General features: G+C 37.9%; 2 protein-coding genes across 2 annotated transcripts in view; both read left to right on the forward strand.

Annotated features, from left to right (window-relative positions):
* LOC107062519 (methyl-CpG-binding domain-containing protein 2-like) overlaps positions 1 to 11,734 on the forward strand; it is a 19,989-nt gene extending 8,255 nt beyond the window's left edge. Inside the window, exon 4 of the mRNA XM_015313219.1 lies at positions 11,619 to 11,734. Coding sequence (XP_015168705.1) covers positions 11,619 to 11,734 — 116 coding nt within the window. The remainder of the gene's footprint in view (positions 1 to 11,618) is intronic.
* A 66-nt stretch (positions 11,735 to 11,800) lies between these two features.
* LOC107062520 (uncharacterized) lies at positions 11,801 to 12,795 on the forward strand. The gene is made up of 2 exons (XM_015313220.1): positions 11,801 to 12,506; positions 12,596 to 12,795. Exons 1-2 carry the CDS (start codon positions 11,801 to 11,803, stop codon positions 12,793 to 12,795), a joined length of 906 nt encoding a protein of 301 aa, XP_015168706.1.
* Positions 12,796 to 18,987: the final 6,192 nt, after the last annotated feature.

Below are 18,987 nucleotides of genomic sequence, written 5' to 3' on the forward strand. Positions count from 1 at the left end.
GCAGAGCAGATTTTTGTTCACAGGGGGAACAAGTCCGCGACGCGCACTTGTTTCATGAACCTTACTCGACTTTTTCCTTCTTCGTTTTTCAGCCTCAAACCACCTAAATTCGATTATCTTCCTCAAATTCATTTTAGATCCTAATACCCATCGTATGTACTCAAGAACCTAACTCAAGGTAACTCTAAAACACAATGTAAAGATCTCGGAAACTCCACAATTCAACCCAATTCAAGAACAACATTCAAATTCAAGAATTCATGTCACGAACATCAACTTTCAAACTCTTTTAGGACGAATTGTGCTGAAACTAAACATGTTTGGCGTGTGAGTGAATGAACCCAACGCTATGAGAGACTCACTCATTTACTAAAAATGGATTTAATTCATTGGGTAAGGAAAAGACCGAACTACCCTTTTAAATTCCGGATTGGGCATTTCTTCATTCGAACAGCCCAACTTACAAAGGACGTAACTCACTCATACAAACTCGGAATGATACAAACTCGGTGGCGTTGGAAAGATAAATCCAAGATCTTTCCAACCATATCTGGAAATACACCTAACTCATCCTGATCTAGGAGTTATGGTCGATTTAAGTTGACCAAAATCTCAACTTTTACATTACTTAAAAATTTCCAGATTTCCTTATACTTTCCAAAAAAGATTATTTCAAGTTCTGAGCTTCTTTCTAGCTATTTCAAGTTGCAAGATGTTACAATATCTCCCCATTGGGAACATTTGTCCTCGAATGAGATTACTCTTACTTGGCGAAGGGTGTAACATCAAGTTCAAACACCCAACAAGCAAATGCAAACAACATCATGCTCACTCACAATTTAAAGAGTAATGAGAAGAAAATTAGTACCTTGGTCTGCATTTTCTCCAGATTCAAAGAGATGTGGATATCTCTTTGAATATCTTTCTCAGCTTCCCATGTAGCTTCTTCAACAAATTGGTTCCTCCAAAAGACTTTGACTGATGCAACTTCTTTTGTTCTCAACTTGCGAACTAGGCGATATAAAATTTGAACTGGAATCTCCTCATAAAATAAATTTTCTTTAATCCCCACATTTTCAGTTTGTACTATCAATGAAGGATCTCCCATGCACTTCTTCAACATGGAGATGTGAAATACCGGATGCACTGCTGCTAACTCTTGTGGTAGCTCCAACTCATAAGCTACATTGCCAATCCTTTTGACTATGCGATAAGGCCCAATATACTGGGGACTAAGTTTCCCCTTCTTACCAAACCTCATGACACCCTTCATGGGTGAAACCTTCAAATACACCAATCATCTACTTCGAACTCTAGTGGCCTTCTTCTAACATCCGTGTAGGATATTTGACGACTCTGTGCCGTTTTCAACCTCTCTTGAATCACTTTAACCTTCTCCATAGCTTGATGGACTTAATCTGGCCCTATCAACCCTGTTTCACCAACTTCAAACCATCCAATAGGAGATATGCATCTTCTCCCATAAAGAGCTTCATATGGAGCCATTTGGATGCTAGAGTGGTAGCTGTTGTTGTAAGCAAACTAAATTAAAGGTAGGTGATCATCCCAATTACCTTTGAAATCAATCGCACATGCCCTCAACATATCTTCTAATGTCTGAATGGTACGCTCTGCTTTCCCATCTGTCTGAGGATGAAAGGCAGTACTCAAATTCACCTTTGAACCCAAGCCTTTTTGGAATGACTTCCAAAACTGTGCAGTAAATTGTGCACCTCTATCAAAAATAATGGAGACTGGAACCCCATGAAGTCTTACCACCTCTTGAATATAAAGTTTAGCATAATCTTCTACTGAGTTGGTAGTCTTTACCGGTAAAAGTGGGCTGATTTCGTCATCCTATCGACAATCACCCAAATAGAATCATGTTGTCTTGCTTCCAGAGCCAAGTCTATTGCTTTGTCACTTAGTTGGGCCCTAGAGTCATCCAAAGATGATAAAAGCAGGGTGACTACTTTGAAGTATTTGTAGGCTTCTGTTGATTCTTTCTGTATCTACAAGATTTCCTTACTTGTGAAAGTTTGATGATTATACAGCGTAAGCGCACACAAAGCTTGGTGAGTAGACTGTAAAGAAAGGTCATCTCCCTGGCTGAGGGATGAGGTAGGTTGCTCTGGATGAAATCCTAAATGAGCAATGACAAATCTCGCATATCCAAGTAATTGCTGCATATGCTATGATAGGTGGTAGAGGAGACGACTAAAAGGGCAGCTGCTTTTCATCATACACCTACATAACAGAACTTCACAATTTCATGGATACAAGTCGAATAGTCTTTTAAATGCTTCTATAAATAATATATCCCCAGCTTGCATAATTTTACACTTAAAAACTTATGAATTCCACATGTACTACGCCAACAAGGAACATGTTTCCGATGCTCCAAAAAGTGATCTTGTGGTGAAAAGACATTGTCAAGCTCAGGAAGATTATGAAGAAATGTTTTTGCATCAACGATGATGATACTGTTTGTCCTCTTTTATGGCCAGAAAAATGAAAACTTGCAGCATTTGAAAAGGAAGAGCTTATTGTGATGAACGACATAATAATCAAATGACCTTCACATTTCTTTTTACCAAGTTTCAATACAAGAATTTCTAATGCATAAAACTTTTAAAATGTCTCTAAAGCGTATGTTGGAATGTTTGATTAAAATGGTAATTAAGCAAATGGATACAGCATAAAAGCACATTTTACATGCATGCATAACTTTCTCTCTATTAAACACAACAATGAAATAAACAAAGTCATTATGGCTTTCTGGATCCTCCTCTTGTTTCATTAACCTTGATTGTGAGAAGCCCTAAGCTATGTATGTCATTTCTTTCTTAGAGCGCTCTAATCAAGACTACACATGTTTAGTGCTCCAATTTTAATGTCTTTTGAGTATTGATTATATCACAATGTGCTTAATGTTATATTTTTATTGTGTAGGAACAGAGTGGTACAAAGATAGAGATATTTCAAGCATAAACGAATTGAAATGGAAAAGAAAAAGAAGTAAAAGGAAAAGGCGGGACGAGTGGGGAACAATCGTTTTGTTCCTCAAAGAAATTCAAGCAGGCAACGAACAAGCAGTTGCGATGACATCGGTGTCGTAAAGGTGGTGCAAAGAACTACTGATAAATATGATTTGGCCTTTTGGTACTTTTGGACATATATATGTTGTAATGTCCTTGATCCTTATCAACTAATAACTTTTACTGGTGTGATATTTCACGTATTAATTAAAGTTCATTCCTTTTGCTATCAAGATGTGGTTTAATTACAATCAATTAAGAGGTTGCAGTATTTACATTTGTATACTTCATTCATGGAAGTTCAAAGTAGCACAAGATTCAAGTTTCTAGTTAATATTAGTTTCTAGACACGTGTATCCCTTGCATCGATAGACATTTTTTAAAGTAATATAAGCAACACCAATATTGGTAAATAATAAGTTACACAAAATTTCATTTGAAACAGACAAGCTCAGACATGATTGTACATTAAATATCAACAAATACAAAATTTGTACTTTATTAACTTAACCTTATAAGACTATAGTTGTAATAATTATTGTCTTGATTTCCTATTTCCTAACATCACACTTACTTTGAGACAATTTTTTAAATTAAAATAACACTCATTTTAGGACAGAAAACATATCAGTTATTACACCTCTAAACTTGTGACTCCCCACTGCAGAACATGTTTGGAATAGGAACAAGGTTTAACAAATAAGTACGCATATTCCAGTTAATCGTTTTAACAACAACAACACACTTGTATAATTCTATACATGGTCTGAAGAGGGTGGTGTATCCAAACTTTTACTCCTACCTTGGGGTAAAAAGTTGTTTCAAACAAATTCTCTTTTCAAAAAAATAATCTTTTTTCACATAAATTTTAAAAGAAATGCTAGAGTAAAAAGGTATGTCCACTAACCCGCGGGCTATCCCATGGGAGGTCCATCTGGGAAGCGTATGAGTCTATTATATTTATTAAAAAGAATAAAAATAACTTGAAGAGATTGGTAGGCACGACTAATCACATAGGTATCTAATCTTAAATTTTAATGAGTAATTGTAAATTATTTGAGTTCTGTGGATAATGGATCAATAGGAGTATAACATGTAGCCAACCTAATTGATTTAGATTTCAAAGAAAAATACATTAAAATATTAGATCAAATGAACTTAGATGAATGGAAAATTAGGATAAGCAAGAAAATAATGGCTTCTATTAGTCAAGATAGTTGTGTTGTTGTGACGATATATGTCGAAGATATTCTGCCATTAGTTATATTGGAAGAATAACTGGCTCCATTGCTAAGGTCTTAACGGACGTCCATGAAAAATTTCGGCAAAAGGAAATCCAGAACTCTGGATTACCAAAATGGGGGTTTACCTGGTTTGGGCTCGTTTAAACTTTAAAATGGGACTGTTTGCCCATGGGGACCAACTGGCTCCATTGCTAACGTCATAACATACGACCATGAAAAATTTTGACTAAAAAAAATTTGGAATTCCAGATCACCAAAAATTCATGGACTATAGCACACGAAAAATTGGCAAAATAGGGGTTTACCTGCTTTAGGGCTCGTTTGAACTTGAAAATGAGCCCATTTTACCGTCCAGACCAACTGGCTCAATTCCTAAGGTCTTAATGACTTCCATGAAAAAATTTAGCTAAAAAAAATTTGAAATTTCGGATCACCAAAAATTCATGGACTATATAGCACTCGAAAATTGGCAAAATGAGGGTTCACCTGCTTTGGGGGTCGTTTGAACTAGAAAATCAGCACGTTTGCCCATCGGGACCAACTGGCTCCAATACTAAGATCTTAACGGACGTTCATGAAAAATTTTGCTAAAAATATCCAAAATTCTGGATCACTAAAAATTCAATGACTATAGCACACGAAAATCGGCAAAATGGAGGTTTACCTGCTTTGGAGGTCGTATGAACTTGAAAATGGCCATGTTTACCCATCGGAACCAACTAGCTCTATTACTAAGGTCATAATGGACTTCCATGAAAAATTTTGGCAAAAAAAATTGAGAATTTCGGATCACCAAAAATTCATAGACTATAGCACATAAAAATCGGCAAAATGGGGGTTTACCTGCTTTGGTGTTCGTTTGAACTTGAAAATGGGTCTGTTTGCCCGTTGGGACTAACTGGCTCTATTGCTAAGGTCTTAACGGGCGTCCATGAAAAAGTTTGGCCAAAACAAATCCAAGAATTTTGGATCACCAAAAATTCATGGACTATAGCACAAAAAATAGACAAAATATGGGTTTAATTGCTTTATGGCTCGTTTGAACTTGAAAATGGACTTGTTTGCCCATATGGACCAAGTGCTTCATTGCTAAGGTCTTAACGTACGTCCATGAAAAATTTCGGCCAAAAAATATCCATAATTCTGGATCACCAAAAATTCATGGACTATAACAACACGAAAATTGACAAAATGGGGGTTTACCTACTTTGGAGCTCGTTTTGACTTGAAAATGGGCATGTTTGCCCGTCAGGACCAACTGGCTTCAACGCTAGGTTCTTAATGGACGTCCATGAAAAATTTTGGTAAAAAAAAAATCCTGCATTCCAGATCACCAAAAATTCATGGACTATGGCACACGAAAATCGTCAAAATGAGGCATTACCTTCTTAGGGGCTCGTTTGAACTAGAAAATGGGCACGTTTGCCTGTCAGGACCAACTTGCTCCATTAGGTCTTAACGGACGTCCATGAAAAATTTTGATAAAAAAACTTCTAAATTTTGGATCACCAAAAATTCATGGACTATTTCCTCAAGAAAAAAGCCAATCTGATTTTGGGGGGCATGTAGGCGGAGAAAGGCTGGGAAACTATAAGGTCTCGTAGGAAAAAGACAAAACGTAGGTAGGCTGCCACGCGGAGTGAGGGTAACTAGCCAATTCCCCAAGGTCTAGTAAACTAAGGTGGTAGTGCAGACAAGGTTAATTCACTCTGGGATTGGTAGTCCCGTCTGCTCTGACGTCGGAATAATCATTATAATACGATGATAGCACCTGATTAGCAAGAAATTCCCAGCTCTCCTCTTAGCAATGATCTGTCTAGGGCTACTTTCTAAACTGCGGATTCTGTAATAAGACCCTATTCATGGGCATTCTCCGACTTAGAATCGAATTCATACCCGGCAATCTACGATCTACCCAGCGCCTTAGTTTATGTTGAATAGGCATACCCGACTTCCAGCTAATTGTCAAAAATCAGCAAAATAGAGGTTTGCCTACTTTGGAGATCGTTTGAACTTGAAAATGGGCTCGTTTGCCATCGGGACCAACTGACTCCATTGCTAAAGTCTTAACGAACGTCCATGAAAAATTTCTGCCAAAAAAAATCCGAAATTCTGGATCGGCAAAAATTCATGGACTGTAGCAAATGAAAATCACCAAAATGGGAGTTTACTTGCTTTGGGGATCGTTTGAACTTGAAAATGGGACCTTTTTCCCGTCAGGACCAACTAACTCTATTATTAAAGTCTTAACGGACGTCCATGAAAAATTTCGGCAAAAAAAATCTGGAATTCCGAATCACCGAAAATTCATTGACTATAACACATGAAAAATTGGCAAAATGGGGCTTTACCTGCTTTGGGGCTCATTTGAACTTGAAACTAGGCCAGTTTACCCATCGGGACCAATTGGATCCATTACTAAGGTCTTCACAGACGCCCATGAAATATTTCGGCAAAGTAAAATGCAGAATTTTGGATCACCAAAAATCCATGGATTATAGCACACGAAAATTGGCAAAATGGAGGTGTACCTGCTTTGGGACTCGTTTGAACTTGAAAAAGGGTTCGTTTGCCCGTGGGGACCAACTCGCTCCATTGTTAAGGTCTTAACGGGCGTCAATGAAATAATTCAGCCAACAAAGTCCAGAATTCAAGATCACCAAAAATTCATGGACTAGCACACGAAAATTGGTAAAATGGGGGTTTACCTGCTTTGGAGATCGTTAGAACTTGAAAATGGGCCCATTTGCCCATTGATACAAATTGAATCTATTACTAAGGTCTTAACAGACGTCCATGAAAATATTTGGCAAAAAATGATCTAGAATTCCGAATCACCAAAAATCATGGACAATAGCACACGAAAATCGGCAAAATGGGGGTTTACCTGCTTTGGGGCTCATTTGAACTTGAAAATGGGCTCGTTTGCCCATGGGTACCAACTGGCTTTATTGCTAAGGTCTTAACGGACATTCATGAAAAATTTCAACAAAAAAAAATTTGGAAATTCGGATCAGCAAAAATTCATGGACTAATAGCACACGAAAATCGATAAAATGGGGGTTTATCTGCTTTGAGGCTCGTTTGAACTTAAAAATGGGTCTGTTTGCTCGTTGGGGCCAACTGGCTCAATTACCTAAGTCTTAATGGACGTCCATGAATTTTTTTGGCAAAAATAAATCCAAAATTTTGGATAAAAAAAATTCATGGACTATAGCACATGAAAATCGGCAAAATGGGGGTTTATCTGCTTTGGGGCTCATTTGAACTTGAAATAGGCACGTTTGCCCATCGGGATCAACTATCTCCATTACTAAGGTCTTAACAGACGTCCATAAAAAAAAATTGGCAAAAAAAAACTTGAAATTTTGGATCACCAAGAATCCATGGACTATAGCACACGAAAAATCGATAAAATGGGGGTTTACCTTCTTTGGGTTCGTTTAACATGAAAATGGGCCTGTTATCCCGTAGGGACCAACTAGCTCCCTTGCTAAGATCTTAACGGACGTCCATGAAAAATTTTGGCAACAAAAAAAATCCAGAATTCCGGATCACCAAAAACTCATGGACTATAGCACAGGAAAATCGACAAAATGGGGGTTTACCTGCTTTGAGGATCACACTTGTTTTTGTGTTTCTTTGTTCAAGTGTAATTTAGCTTTTTGTCATTCTATAAGTCACTTATTTATTGTAACTTGAGCTCACAATAACCTAATGTTTTGTTCTTGGCACAAATCATAATTTATTTTGTACGCCTGTCAAAGAGGCAGATCAAATACTTCTCAGAAAATATACCTTTTATGTGTTTTGTTTGATTGTTTTCACCTGAGACGTGTTCTAGAAAGCACTGGAGTGTCCATTGATCTTATTTGCGTATCCATTCTGTTTAAATCTGGTGATTGCATCTGCGGTGCACCAGGCTCACCTATGTTTTAAGCTAAAAAAACACTCACCCGAGTCCCATGGATCCCAACCTAAACCATTTATATCAACAAGTCTGTCTCAAATCATAATAACAACCTATCCCAGGCATCAAACAAGAAACGGGACGCAAATATTCAAAACAAGAGGTGTCACATCATCTTAAATAGGTTGTTGGACCAATGATATCTGTCACGCCCGGAGACTACCCCCGAGACGCGGATACGAGACCTAGGACCACAAGTGATCCCAAGTTAACCATGCTGGCATGATCATGAGCATACTAAAGATAATAAACTGATGCGGAAGCTAAGTCATAAATAAAATGAAAAGATGGGGAATACCCATATACTATAACTGAGATAAATGAAAACTAATGAGTTTAATACAAAGAAGATATTAACTCAATACTAAGATGAATCTAATTATGTCTGAAATAAGCCTCTAAACTGACTAGAGATGTTAGGACATGCCCCAACTAGGTCTAGCAAAACTGAAACTAAAAGACTTAAAATAATACTGAAAAGAGACTCATGACTATTGTCCTCGGAAAATGACGAATCACCACTGATTCTGCTGAACTGGAGATCAGGAACCGATCTAAGCGTGATCTGGATGCTGAGAACCTGAACCTACATTACGAGAAGATGTAGGGCACGTATGTGTCAGTACTTGAAAGGTACTGAGCATACAAGATAGAGTAAAGCTGAAATAACATATAACTGAACAAAGCAGATAAGCAATGATATAATATGAACATGATATAGATACTAAAATACTGAATACTGAGCTAACTGATGCAATGACCAAATTTATAACATGCTGAGACTGAATACTGACTGTACTGAAATATGGTCAATGCAATAGAGTCTGACTGAACTGTGGGAGCTACTAATAACCGACATAAAACCACATGAGCTAAATGTGGAGTCCGATGTATACGCCCCATTGAGAGGACCCAACTATACCCTGCGAGAGGTATAGAGGCATGCTGGCGTGATCACTAAACTGATGTTGCCCATAGAAGGGACTTACACCTACGTGGCTCGTAGGTCTGGGACTATGTGGGTACGCTGAACCCTAGTCCAACTCGGTATTATGCTACTCCCAATGAATTAAATGGTTAACTGGTTATGACTGAATTTCTGTAAAATACTGAATAGCTCAAAATTGAACATGCTAACTGAGAATGCAACAATTAATGTGATAATGATACATTAATAACTGAGGCATGTATAATTGAATAACTGAGATATCTGACCTAGCATGTATAATTCATGAACTAAAGAAATACAAAGCTAGGGTTCTGAAATTCATGCGAGAAACGATGTAATAACATGATAATCTGATTTTGGAATATTTTAAATAACTAATTCATGATGATCTGTTGAAATTCTAGAAACCCTAGGTCTGTTCATAATCATGGAATCAAGAATCCGACTGAATTCTAGGGACCTAATAGGTGAAAGTAACCCACTAGTGAAATCCCACATACCTGGTGACGAATTCCACGGAGAAACCTTTCGATTTCGGGGCTAGAACTGAAGGAAACTTGTTGCTTTCTTAAACTAGGGTTCTTGACCTTTTTCTCCACTCTTGCTTATAATTTTCTAAGCTTTGATTAATGATTTTGACTAAGGTAAGTTCTAGTTATGTTTCTAGGCTTAAACTGACTAAAACCTTGTGATTTAGGGTTTAAACGACGTATCTTAGGGGTCCAACGAAATAGGAAAAGACCAAAAGACCCCTGACTTAATTGCTGTTGAAGCGACCGACGGACGGGACTGACGGGCCGTAGGTCAATTGACGGTCCGTCGATTGGAGTCGTCGGTTGAGTTTGCCCGACAGGGCTTCACTAAAAAAAGCATAACTCTTTACTCGGAGGTCGGATTTTAGCAAACTCAGTGGTATTGGAAAGAGGATTCAATTATCTATCATGTCATAGCTCATGGGACACATAATTCCTTTTTTGCTAAAAGTTATGACCATCTGAAGTTGACCCATCGACTAACTGGCCACTGACCCTCATCTACGGTCAGACCTACGGACTGTGGATCGAATGACGGTCCGTGCTGGTCAACCGTAGTTCAGGACTGAAGCTAGGCTTTAGGGACATCGATCCATGGACACGAACCACGGTCCGTGACCTGACTTACGGACCATAGGTCCGGCCGTGGGTCAACACTTGGCCGAATTTCTGGCTGAGTTCTGGGGGAGTTTGCTGACATGAACCATGGACCTGCAAGACGGACCGTGGGTCCTCCTACGGTCCGTGGATGGTGCCCGTGAATGCCACCTGCAGCACCAAAAATCTGCAATCTAGTCTATTTTCGGATACGGGATGTTACAATATCAAACAAATCCAACCTACATTAGTTCATCGGTTACTTATTGTTGGAAATATGATTCTAGCTAGTATCTCAAGAGGAATTATTCTTTTTCCTATTATACTTGAAAGAGAATATTATTTTATGTCTTAAATATTTTCTCTCCATAAATAATATTCTATTTCCATTATTATTATTATCCTTTAATTAGTCATTATTTTCTGTCATAATATGGTTGTTACCAAACATCTCTTTGCTGAAATGAATTGCCTTCAATTCATTAATTGTGTTCAATGCCTTTTATGGCTTTTGACTATTTCAACCATTGACATATTAGAGAGGTTACTAGTTTCCTATATAAATCTAATTCTTACTGATGGTGAGTAAGAGTGGACACAAGATAACAATTCTTCTTTTAATATATTTTTATGCTGGATTTTCTTTCTATTGAATCTTTGTTAGTTTCTAGCTCCTAGTTTTATACTGGAAGAGCTTGTTGAATCCTGGGGGATACACCCATACCGGGTGAAATATCCTTAAGTACAGTGTCTTTCGGCACGCCTTAAGCTATGAGAATTTCCTATAAGAGTTATTGGTGAAGTACAAGCTTTGGTGAATTCGGTACAACTGTTCGTCAAGAAGATATTTTCCGTAAGATTTACAACAATCTTAAGGATATTTTAAACTTTGTTCTTACGAAAAATACTATCTCCCTCTCCCAAAAAATAATATTGAAAGGATTGTATCATTCAAGCCCTTTGTTCAAATTTCCTCGTGATGTTTGTCTATTGCTTGGAACGTTATTTACAATAGTGCCGTGCCGATTAAAAAGAAATTCCTTAAATTTGTTAAAGTATTTTTTAAAGTGAAAAGGGAGGCAAAAAGTTGAATTTGGATAAAAGTCTCTCTCGGGGCACGTTAGTGTGCACTAACTTGCACCTTGCCTAAAATAGGGAGGGGATGAGCGTGATGAGCAACGCAAAGACTGCGAGAGGAGGAGATACACCATGGGTTAGCTAGCAGCACCACAACAGTACAAACAAATAGGAGGCAAACACATGATGAAGTGCAACTGATTACACCAGATGGACCACCACCAGCTCCGATGACTGCTACAAGCAAGGAAAAGGGGAAAGTAGTAGTAGATGAACAATGGCCAGAGTTGTCAAAACAAAGAGGAACTGGATCTGGAAAACCATAGATCGTACTAGGAAGCAATGGAACAGTAACACAGGACAAACCAAACAATACGCAGACGAAGCTAGAAATGAATGGAGAAGAAGTAAAGAAGCCGTGGATGAATCTAAACTACATACCACCAGTGATTGTGGATGGGGAAAAAGTAGTGGAAATACTGCCTGAGGATGTATCTCAAGATGATGAGAAATGGGCTTCATCACTAGTAGTATATGTGGTGAGAATAACTCCATCTATTGGAGCCATGGAGAGGTGTATAATGGGACAAGGAAACTTCTCCACAAAACCTATAATATTATATCATATATATGGCTACTTTGTTGTGAGATTTGCCAGTGAGGAAGAGAGGGATATGGTGATGTGCTCAGGGACTCACCACTTACTGAGAAGGCCTATCATAATGAAACCATGGGTTCTGGAGTTCAATTTCAAGGAGGAGATTCTTACTACCATTCCACTATGGGTCAAGATACCAAATCTACCTCTTAATTATTGGAATTCAGTTGTCTTGAGTAAAATAGGTAGTAGTGTGGGGAAGCCATTATATGCAGATGAATGTACAACTCAAACTAGTAGAATCTCTTTTGCCAGAATTTTAATGGAAGTAGATGTAACTAGACCCCTAACAAAGGTAATTAAAATACAGGATCCAAAAGGAAAAATAGTGGAGCAGAAAGTTTGGTATGAATGGAAACCAATATTTTGCCAGAAATGTCTACAAGTGGGGAACTCATGTGTGGATAAACAAGCTGCACCTGTACAGATCCAGAAGAAGAGTCAGGGACAAAGGAAAAGGAAAGAATGGATACCAACCACAAGCAAGGCACAAGGAACTAGGTTGAGGATAACAAATACAAAAAATTAGATCATGAGGAGGATGAAGCAACACAGGGACAAGAAGAATGGCATACTATGAGGTATAGAGCATCTAGCAGAAGAGACTCTAGGAACAGTCAAGATACAAAAGGAGGACAGGGATCTGAATCAGGGGTATTGATATATGAGGAAGGACACACAAGTGGAGAAGGAGGTGGTGGAATGGAGATGACAGTTATACAACCATAAAAAACATGATAGTAACTTGAAATGTGAGGGGATTTAACCAAGAGGTGAAACATAAGGAGCTAAGATTATTTGTTAGAAGGAATAAAGTGAATCTAATAGTAGTATGTGAACATAGAGTAAGGCAAGATAGAGAAAAAGTTATTATCAATAAAAGTCTACCAGACTGGGAGTGGTGCTCAAATGCCAACACAAATGTAAGATGAAGGTTATGGGTGGTATGGAATTTCAAGGAAATAAGCTTCACAAAAGTGGCAGATACAGAAGAATACATACATGGTTTGGTGGACATAAACAATACACAGTTTCAGTTTACTGCTATGTATGGACTACATACTATAAGTACCAGAATACCATTATGGACAACAATTCATCAGATGAGTAGTCAAATTAATAAGCCATGGTTGATTATGGGGGATTTTAGAAGCCAAGTTCAAGATGCAGAAACAAGAGATTTCAAAGAATATGTGATTGATTCTAATCTAGTGGAACTGCAGACAGGAGGAAGGAATTTCACATGGACTAATGGACATATATATAGCAGAATAGACAAAGCTATAGTTAATGCTGAATGGGTGAACAAGATGGCAACACAACAGGTCATTGTTATGGAGCCTTTGTTTTCAGATCATTCTCCTCTAGGTTTGATAATGGAGGAAAAAAGAAATACAAAAAAGAGACCTTTCAGATTCTATAATTGTATAGGACAACATCCAGAATTCAGGGACAGAGTGAAAGATGGCTGGCAAATATTAGGTAGAGGTATGAAAGGGGTCTGGAGAAACCTGAAAAGGGTAAGGAAAGAGATGTAACATTTAAACAACAAAGAGTTTATGGGAGTTTCTGAGAAAGTACAAGAACTTAGAAGAGAGCTCATAGATAAACAAAGAAGTATGAGAGTAGGTCCAAGTACACAAGGCAGTATTGATGAGGAGAAAGCATTAAGAACAAAATTGACAAAGTGGAGTAAAATTGAAGAAGATATATATAAACAGAAGTCCAGAATACAATGGCTCAAACTGGGGGATGATAACAATGCTTATTTGTTTGCTAGTATGAAAGCTAGGAAGGCTCAGAATCAGATCAACATGCTAACAAAAGAGGATGGAACTGTCATAAGGGAAGCAACATATGGCACAAAGGAGGCTGTGGGGTTTTATAAAAAGTTGTTAGGACAGTATAACAATCACATGTAAGCTACTGAACCTGAGATACTAAAAGATGGACCAATACTTACAAGAGAACAACAATTGCTTCTCATTCAACCATTCAAGAATACTGATGTGAAGTCAACATTAATGAGCATTGGGGACTCTAAAGCACCAGGAGAGGATGGTTTCAATTCTTACTTCTTCAAAAAAGCTTGGCCAATCATAGGGGAGGAGGTAACAAAAGCTGTTTTACAATTTTTTTCATACTACTGAAATATATGCCCCTATAAACAGAACCTCTACTACACTAATTCCAAAGGTGAAGCATCCCACATCTACAAAAGAATACATGCCTATTTCTTGTTGCACTACCCTGTATAAGATCATTTAAAAAATGCTCACAAATAGGCTTCATAATGTGATTAATTATCTAGTTGATCCAGGACATGCTGCTTTTGTACTTGGTAGAATGTTGACTGATAATGTACTCCTTAGTCATGAACTGGTAAAAGGGTATGGTAGAAAAGGGATCTCCCTAAGATGTATGTTCAAGATAGATATGCAGAAGACCTATGACTCTTTGGAGTGGCATTTTTTGGAGGAAGTTCTAGTTGGTATGCAGGTCCCTCAAAGGTCCATAGGATGGATAATGAGTTGTGTTAGGACTGTGTCTTATTCTATATTAATCAATGGATGTCCTAGTGCAACTTTTAAATCAAAGAGAGGAGCGAGATAAGGGGATCCTCTATCCCCTTATTTGTTTGTCTTGGCTATGGATTACCTCACAAGATTGCTGAAGACATTGAGAAGGAACCCAAATTTTAAGTAACATCCTAGATGTCACAGACAACACATAATCCAATTAAGTTTTGCTGATGACCTTTTGTTGTTCAGTAGAGGAGATGCATCATCAACTACCCTCATGTATGAGTGCTTCCAACAGTTCTCAAAGGTGTCTGGACTCATAGCAAATCAGACCAAGAGCTGTGTGTATTTTGGAGGTGTGTCAGCAGAAATGCTGAAAGTAATCCTACATAATACAGGTTTTGTTAAGGGACTACTTCCATTTAGATACCTTGGAGTCCCTTTGAGCTCAAGGAAACTATCAGTAGGGCAATGCCAACCTTTAATAGACAAGATAATGGGCAGAATTACAACATGGACTGTCAAATTCTTATCATATGCAGGCAGGTTGCAATTGGTAAATAGTGTGCTAATATCTATGCAAGCTTTTTGGTCACAAATTTTCCTGCTACCAAAACAAGTTCTGAAAAGAATAGAAACAATGTGTAAAAGGTTTCTATGGAATGGTGAGACACAAGTTAAAGGGAAGGTACTTATAGCATGGGACATTCTTTGCTGGCCAAAAGTAGCAGGAGGACTGAATGTTATTGATATCTACATGTGGAATAAAGTAGCTACACTAAAGCACTTGTGGGATCTAAACAAGAAGAAAGATAAACTGTGGATTGTATGGGTGCGCATACCTTTTACCTCAAAGGTAGGAAACCATGGGAAGTAATAGCAAACCAGGCTTCCTGGATAGTGAGGAAAATTCTGCAGGCAGGGCATTGGCTTGAAGAAAAGGTCTTGCAAATTGCAGAAATCATGGAGACAGATGAGTTTAGTATCAATACAATGTATAAGAAGCTAAGGGGTGAATATATCAAGGTTCCCTGGAGGAGAATGACCTGCAACAACCAGGGGAGTCCTAAATGGATCTTTGCACTGTACTTGGCTATTAATAGAAGACTCTACACCAGAGATAGACTGGAAAGATTGGGGGATCACAAATGATACATTATGTCCACTCTGCATGGAAGCAAATGAAACCCACCAGCACCTATTCTTTATGTGTATCTTCTCAAGAATGTTGTGGTAAAAACTCCTGAACTGGCTATCAATTAATAGAGCTAGTAATGGATGGACTGAGGAACTGAATTAGGCTGTAGAGCATGCTTCAAGTAAAACAATAATAGCAGAGGTATACAAAATGGCTTTAGCAGCAACAATCTACTACATCAGGCAAGAAAGGAATTACAGGATCTTTCAAAACAAGGAGAGGAACATAGAGATGATAACTAGAGAAATTATCCAAGGCATACATTGTAGAGCTAGTATGATCCCTAGAATTATAGGTTTTATGCAAAAGCTAAACTTCTATCTTTAGAATAGTACTAGCGAGAAGGAACTTTTTCTTTTTGAATTAGATGGACTCTGAGAGTGGAAACTGTCCACATTTAGAGTTTCCAATTTTGTACATATTGCAAATCTGGTAATAAAAAATATTACAGTTACCAAAAAAATTGTGTTAAGGTTAATTTTTAAGATGGTTAATGTATGCAATGAAAACAAAAGAAAAAGGAAGAGAAAGAAAGGTTTAGTGGAATTCCAAGTGAAAATTTTGGTTGGCCCAAAGGTGCCCACTTAGTTGAGGTTAATGTTTCTCACTTAGATGTTGCTCGTTTTGGACTGAAGAGGCAAGACAGATAAATCATTATTGCAGAGAATGATAAATATTTGTGAGTTCAAGCTAATAAGGTATGTGATGATATTATATGTTCATATATTTATTGAATTTGTGTGTGGCAAATTGAGTCATCATATCTTTCTATGTTTGAGAAGATTCGAGGAAATGATAATCCCGCTAAGTAAAAATAAATGTGACTAAGCGGATGATGTAAATTGTTGTGGTCATTTATCAAGCGAATCTTGTGGCTAATATGTGAAAGTGAGAAATTTGGTGTTAGATTTTTGTAATGTTGAGTAAATTTATGCTAACTAAAATTATTTTGGGTTCCCAAATTAGAAAAGAAGAAAAAATTATATATGTTGGTGATTCTAGAACTACTCAAGTTTTTGGAATGGAAAAGCTCTTCTTATTAAACTCACATATGAAAATATTGAAGTTATTTGAGATGGTGCACGATTTTAATATTTGTGCTAGATTGATGTGCCCGTATTCCTATGGGACCAATTGGCTCCATTGCTGAAATCTTAACGGACGTTTATGAAAAAATTAGGCCAAAAGAAATCTGGAATTCCAGATCACCAAAAATTCATGGACTATAGCACACTAATATCGGCAAAATGGGGATTTACCTGCTTTAAGGCACGTTTGAACTTTACAATGAGCCCATTTGCACGTCGGGACCAACTGGCTCAATTATGAAGTCTTAATTGAGTTCCATGAAAATTTTCGGCAAAAAAAATTAGGAGTTTACCTACTTTTGGGCTCGTTTGAACTTGAAAATGGGCTTGTTTACCCGTCATGACCAACTAGCTCCATTACTAAGGTCTTCACAGACGTCCATGAAAAATTCCGCTAAAAAAATACAAAATTCTGGATCACCAAAAATTCATGGACTATATCACATGAAAATCAGTAAAATGGGGGTTTACTTGCTTTGAGGCTCGTTTGAACTTCAAAATGGGCCTGTTAGCCCGTCAGGACCAACTGGATCCATTACTAATGTCTTCATGGACGTCCATGAAAAATTTTAGCAAAATAAAATCAGGAATTCTGGATCACCAAAAATCCATGGACTATATAGCACACGAAAATCACCAAAACAGGGGTGTACCTTCTTTGGGGCTCGCTTTAACTTGAAAATGAGTCTGTTTGCCCGTCGGGACCTAATGGTTCCATTTCTAAGGTCTTTACGGACGTCCATGCAAATATTCGGCAAACAAAAATCCAAAATTTCGGATCACCAAAAATTCATGGTCTAACACATGAAAATAGGCAAAATGGAGGTTTACCTACTTTGGGACTCGTTAGAACTTGAAAATGGGACCGTTTTGCCGTCGATACCTACTAACTCCATTACTAAGGTCTTAATGGACGTTCATGAAAATATTCGGCAAAAAAATATCTCAAATTATGGATCACCAAAAATCATGGACTATTATAGCACACGAAAATCAGCAAAATGGGGGTTTACCAGCTTTGGGGCTCGTTTGAACTTGAAAATGGCTCGTTTGCCCATGGGGACCAACTGTCTCCATTGCTAAGATCTTAATGGATGTCCATGAAAAATTTCGGCAAAAAAAAATTTGGAATTCTGGATCACCAAAAATTCATGGACTTACCACACGAAAATCGATAAAATAAGGGGTTTATCTGCTTTGGACTCCTTTGAACTTTGAAATGGGCCCGTTTGCCCGTCGGGGCCAACTGGTTCCATTACTAAGGTCTTAATGGACATCCATGAAAAATTTCGGCAAAAAAATATGGAATTTTGGATCACCAAAATTTCATGGACTATAACACACGAAATCGGCAAAATGGGAGTTTAACTGCTTTGGGGCACATTTGAACTTGAAAGGGACCCGTTTGCCCATCGGGACCAACTGGCTCCATTACTGAGGTCATAACAGACGTCCTTAAAAAAATTTGGCAAAAATAAATTCAGAATTCCGGATCACCAAAAATACATGGACTATAGCACATGAAAATCGGTAAAATGGCGGTTTACCTTCTTTGGGTTCATTTAAACTTGAAAATGGGCCCGTTATTTCGTGGGGACCAACCAGCTAACTTGCTAAGATCTTAACGGACGTCCATGAAAAATTTTGGCAAAAAAAATTGTCACGCCCCGAGATGCGGACACGGGACCTAGGACCACAAGTGATCCCAAGCTAACCCTGCTGGAATGATCATGAGCATACTAAAGAAAATAAATTGATGCGGAAGCAAAGTCATAAATAAAATGAAAGGATGGGGAATACCCATATACTATAACTGAGATAAATGAAAACTGATGAGTTTGATACAAAGAAGATATTAACTCAATACTAAGCTGAATCTAACTATGTCTAAAATAGGCCTCTAAACTGACTAGAGATGTTGGGACATGCCCTAACTAGGTCTAGCAAAACTGAAACTAAAGGACTAAAACTAATACTGAAAAGAGACTCATGTCTATTGTCCTCGTAGAGTGAGGACTCACCACTGATTCTGCTGAACTGGAGATCGGGAACCGATCTAAGCGTGATCTGGATGCTGAGAACCTGAACCTACATCACGAGAAGATGTAACGCA

Source organism: Solanum tuberosum, unplaced genomic scaffold (genome assembly GCF_000226075.1).
Source record: "Solanum tuberosum cultivar DM 1-3 516 R44 unplaced genomic scaffold, SolTub_3.0 scf00239, whole genome shotgun sequence".
NCBI classification, from domain to species: Eukaryota; Viridiplantae; Streptophyta; class Magnoliopsida; order Solanales; family Solanaceae; genus Solanum; species Solanum tuberosum.

What these genes read in the sequence shown, in the direction of transcription:
- LOC107062520 (XM_015313220.1), top strand. Translation starts at nt 11,801, where the DNA reads ATGAATGGAGAAGAAGTAAAGAAGCCGTGGATGAATCTAAACTACATA. An exon ending in TGTACAGATCCAGAAGAAGA is followed by an intron (nt 12,507 to 12,595) that starts GTCAGGGACAAA and finishes ACAAAAAATTAG; the next exon opens with ATCATGAGGAGGATGAAGCA.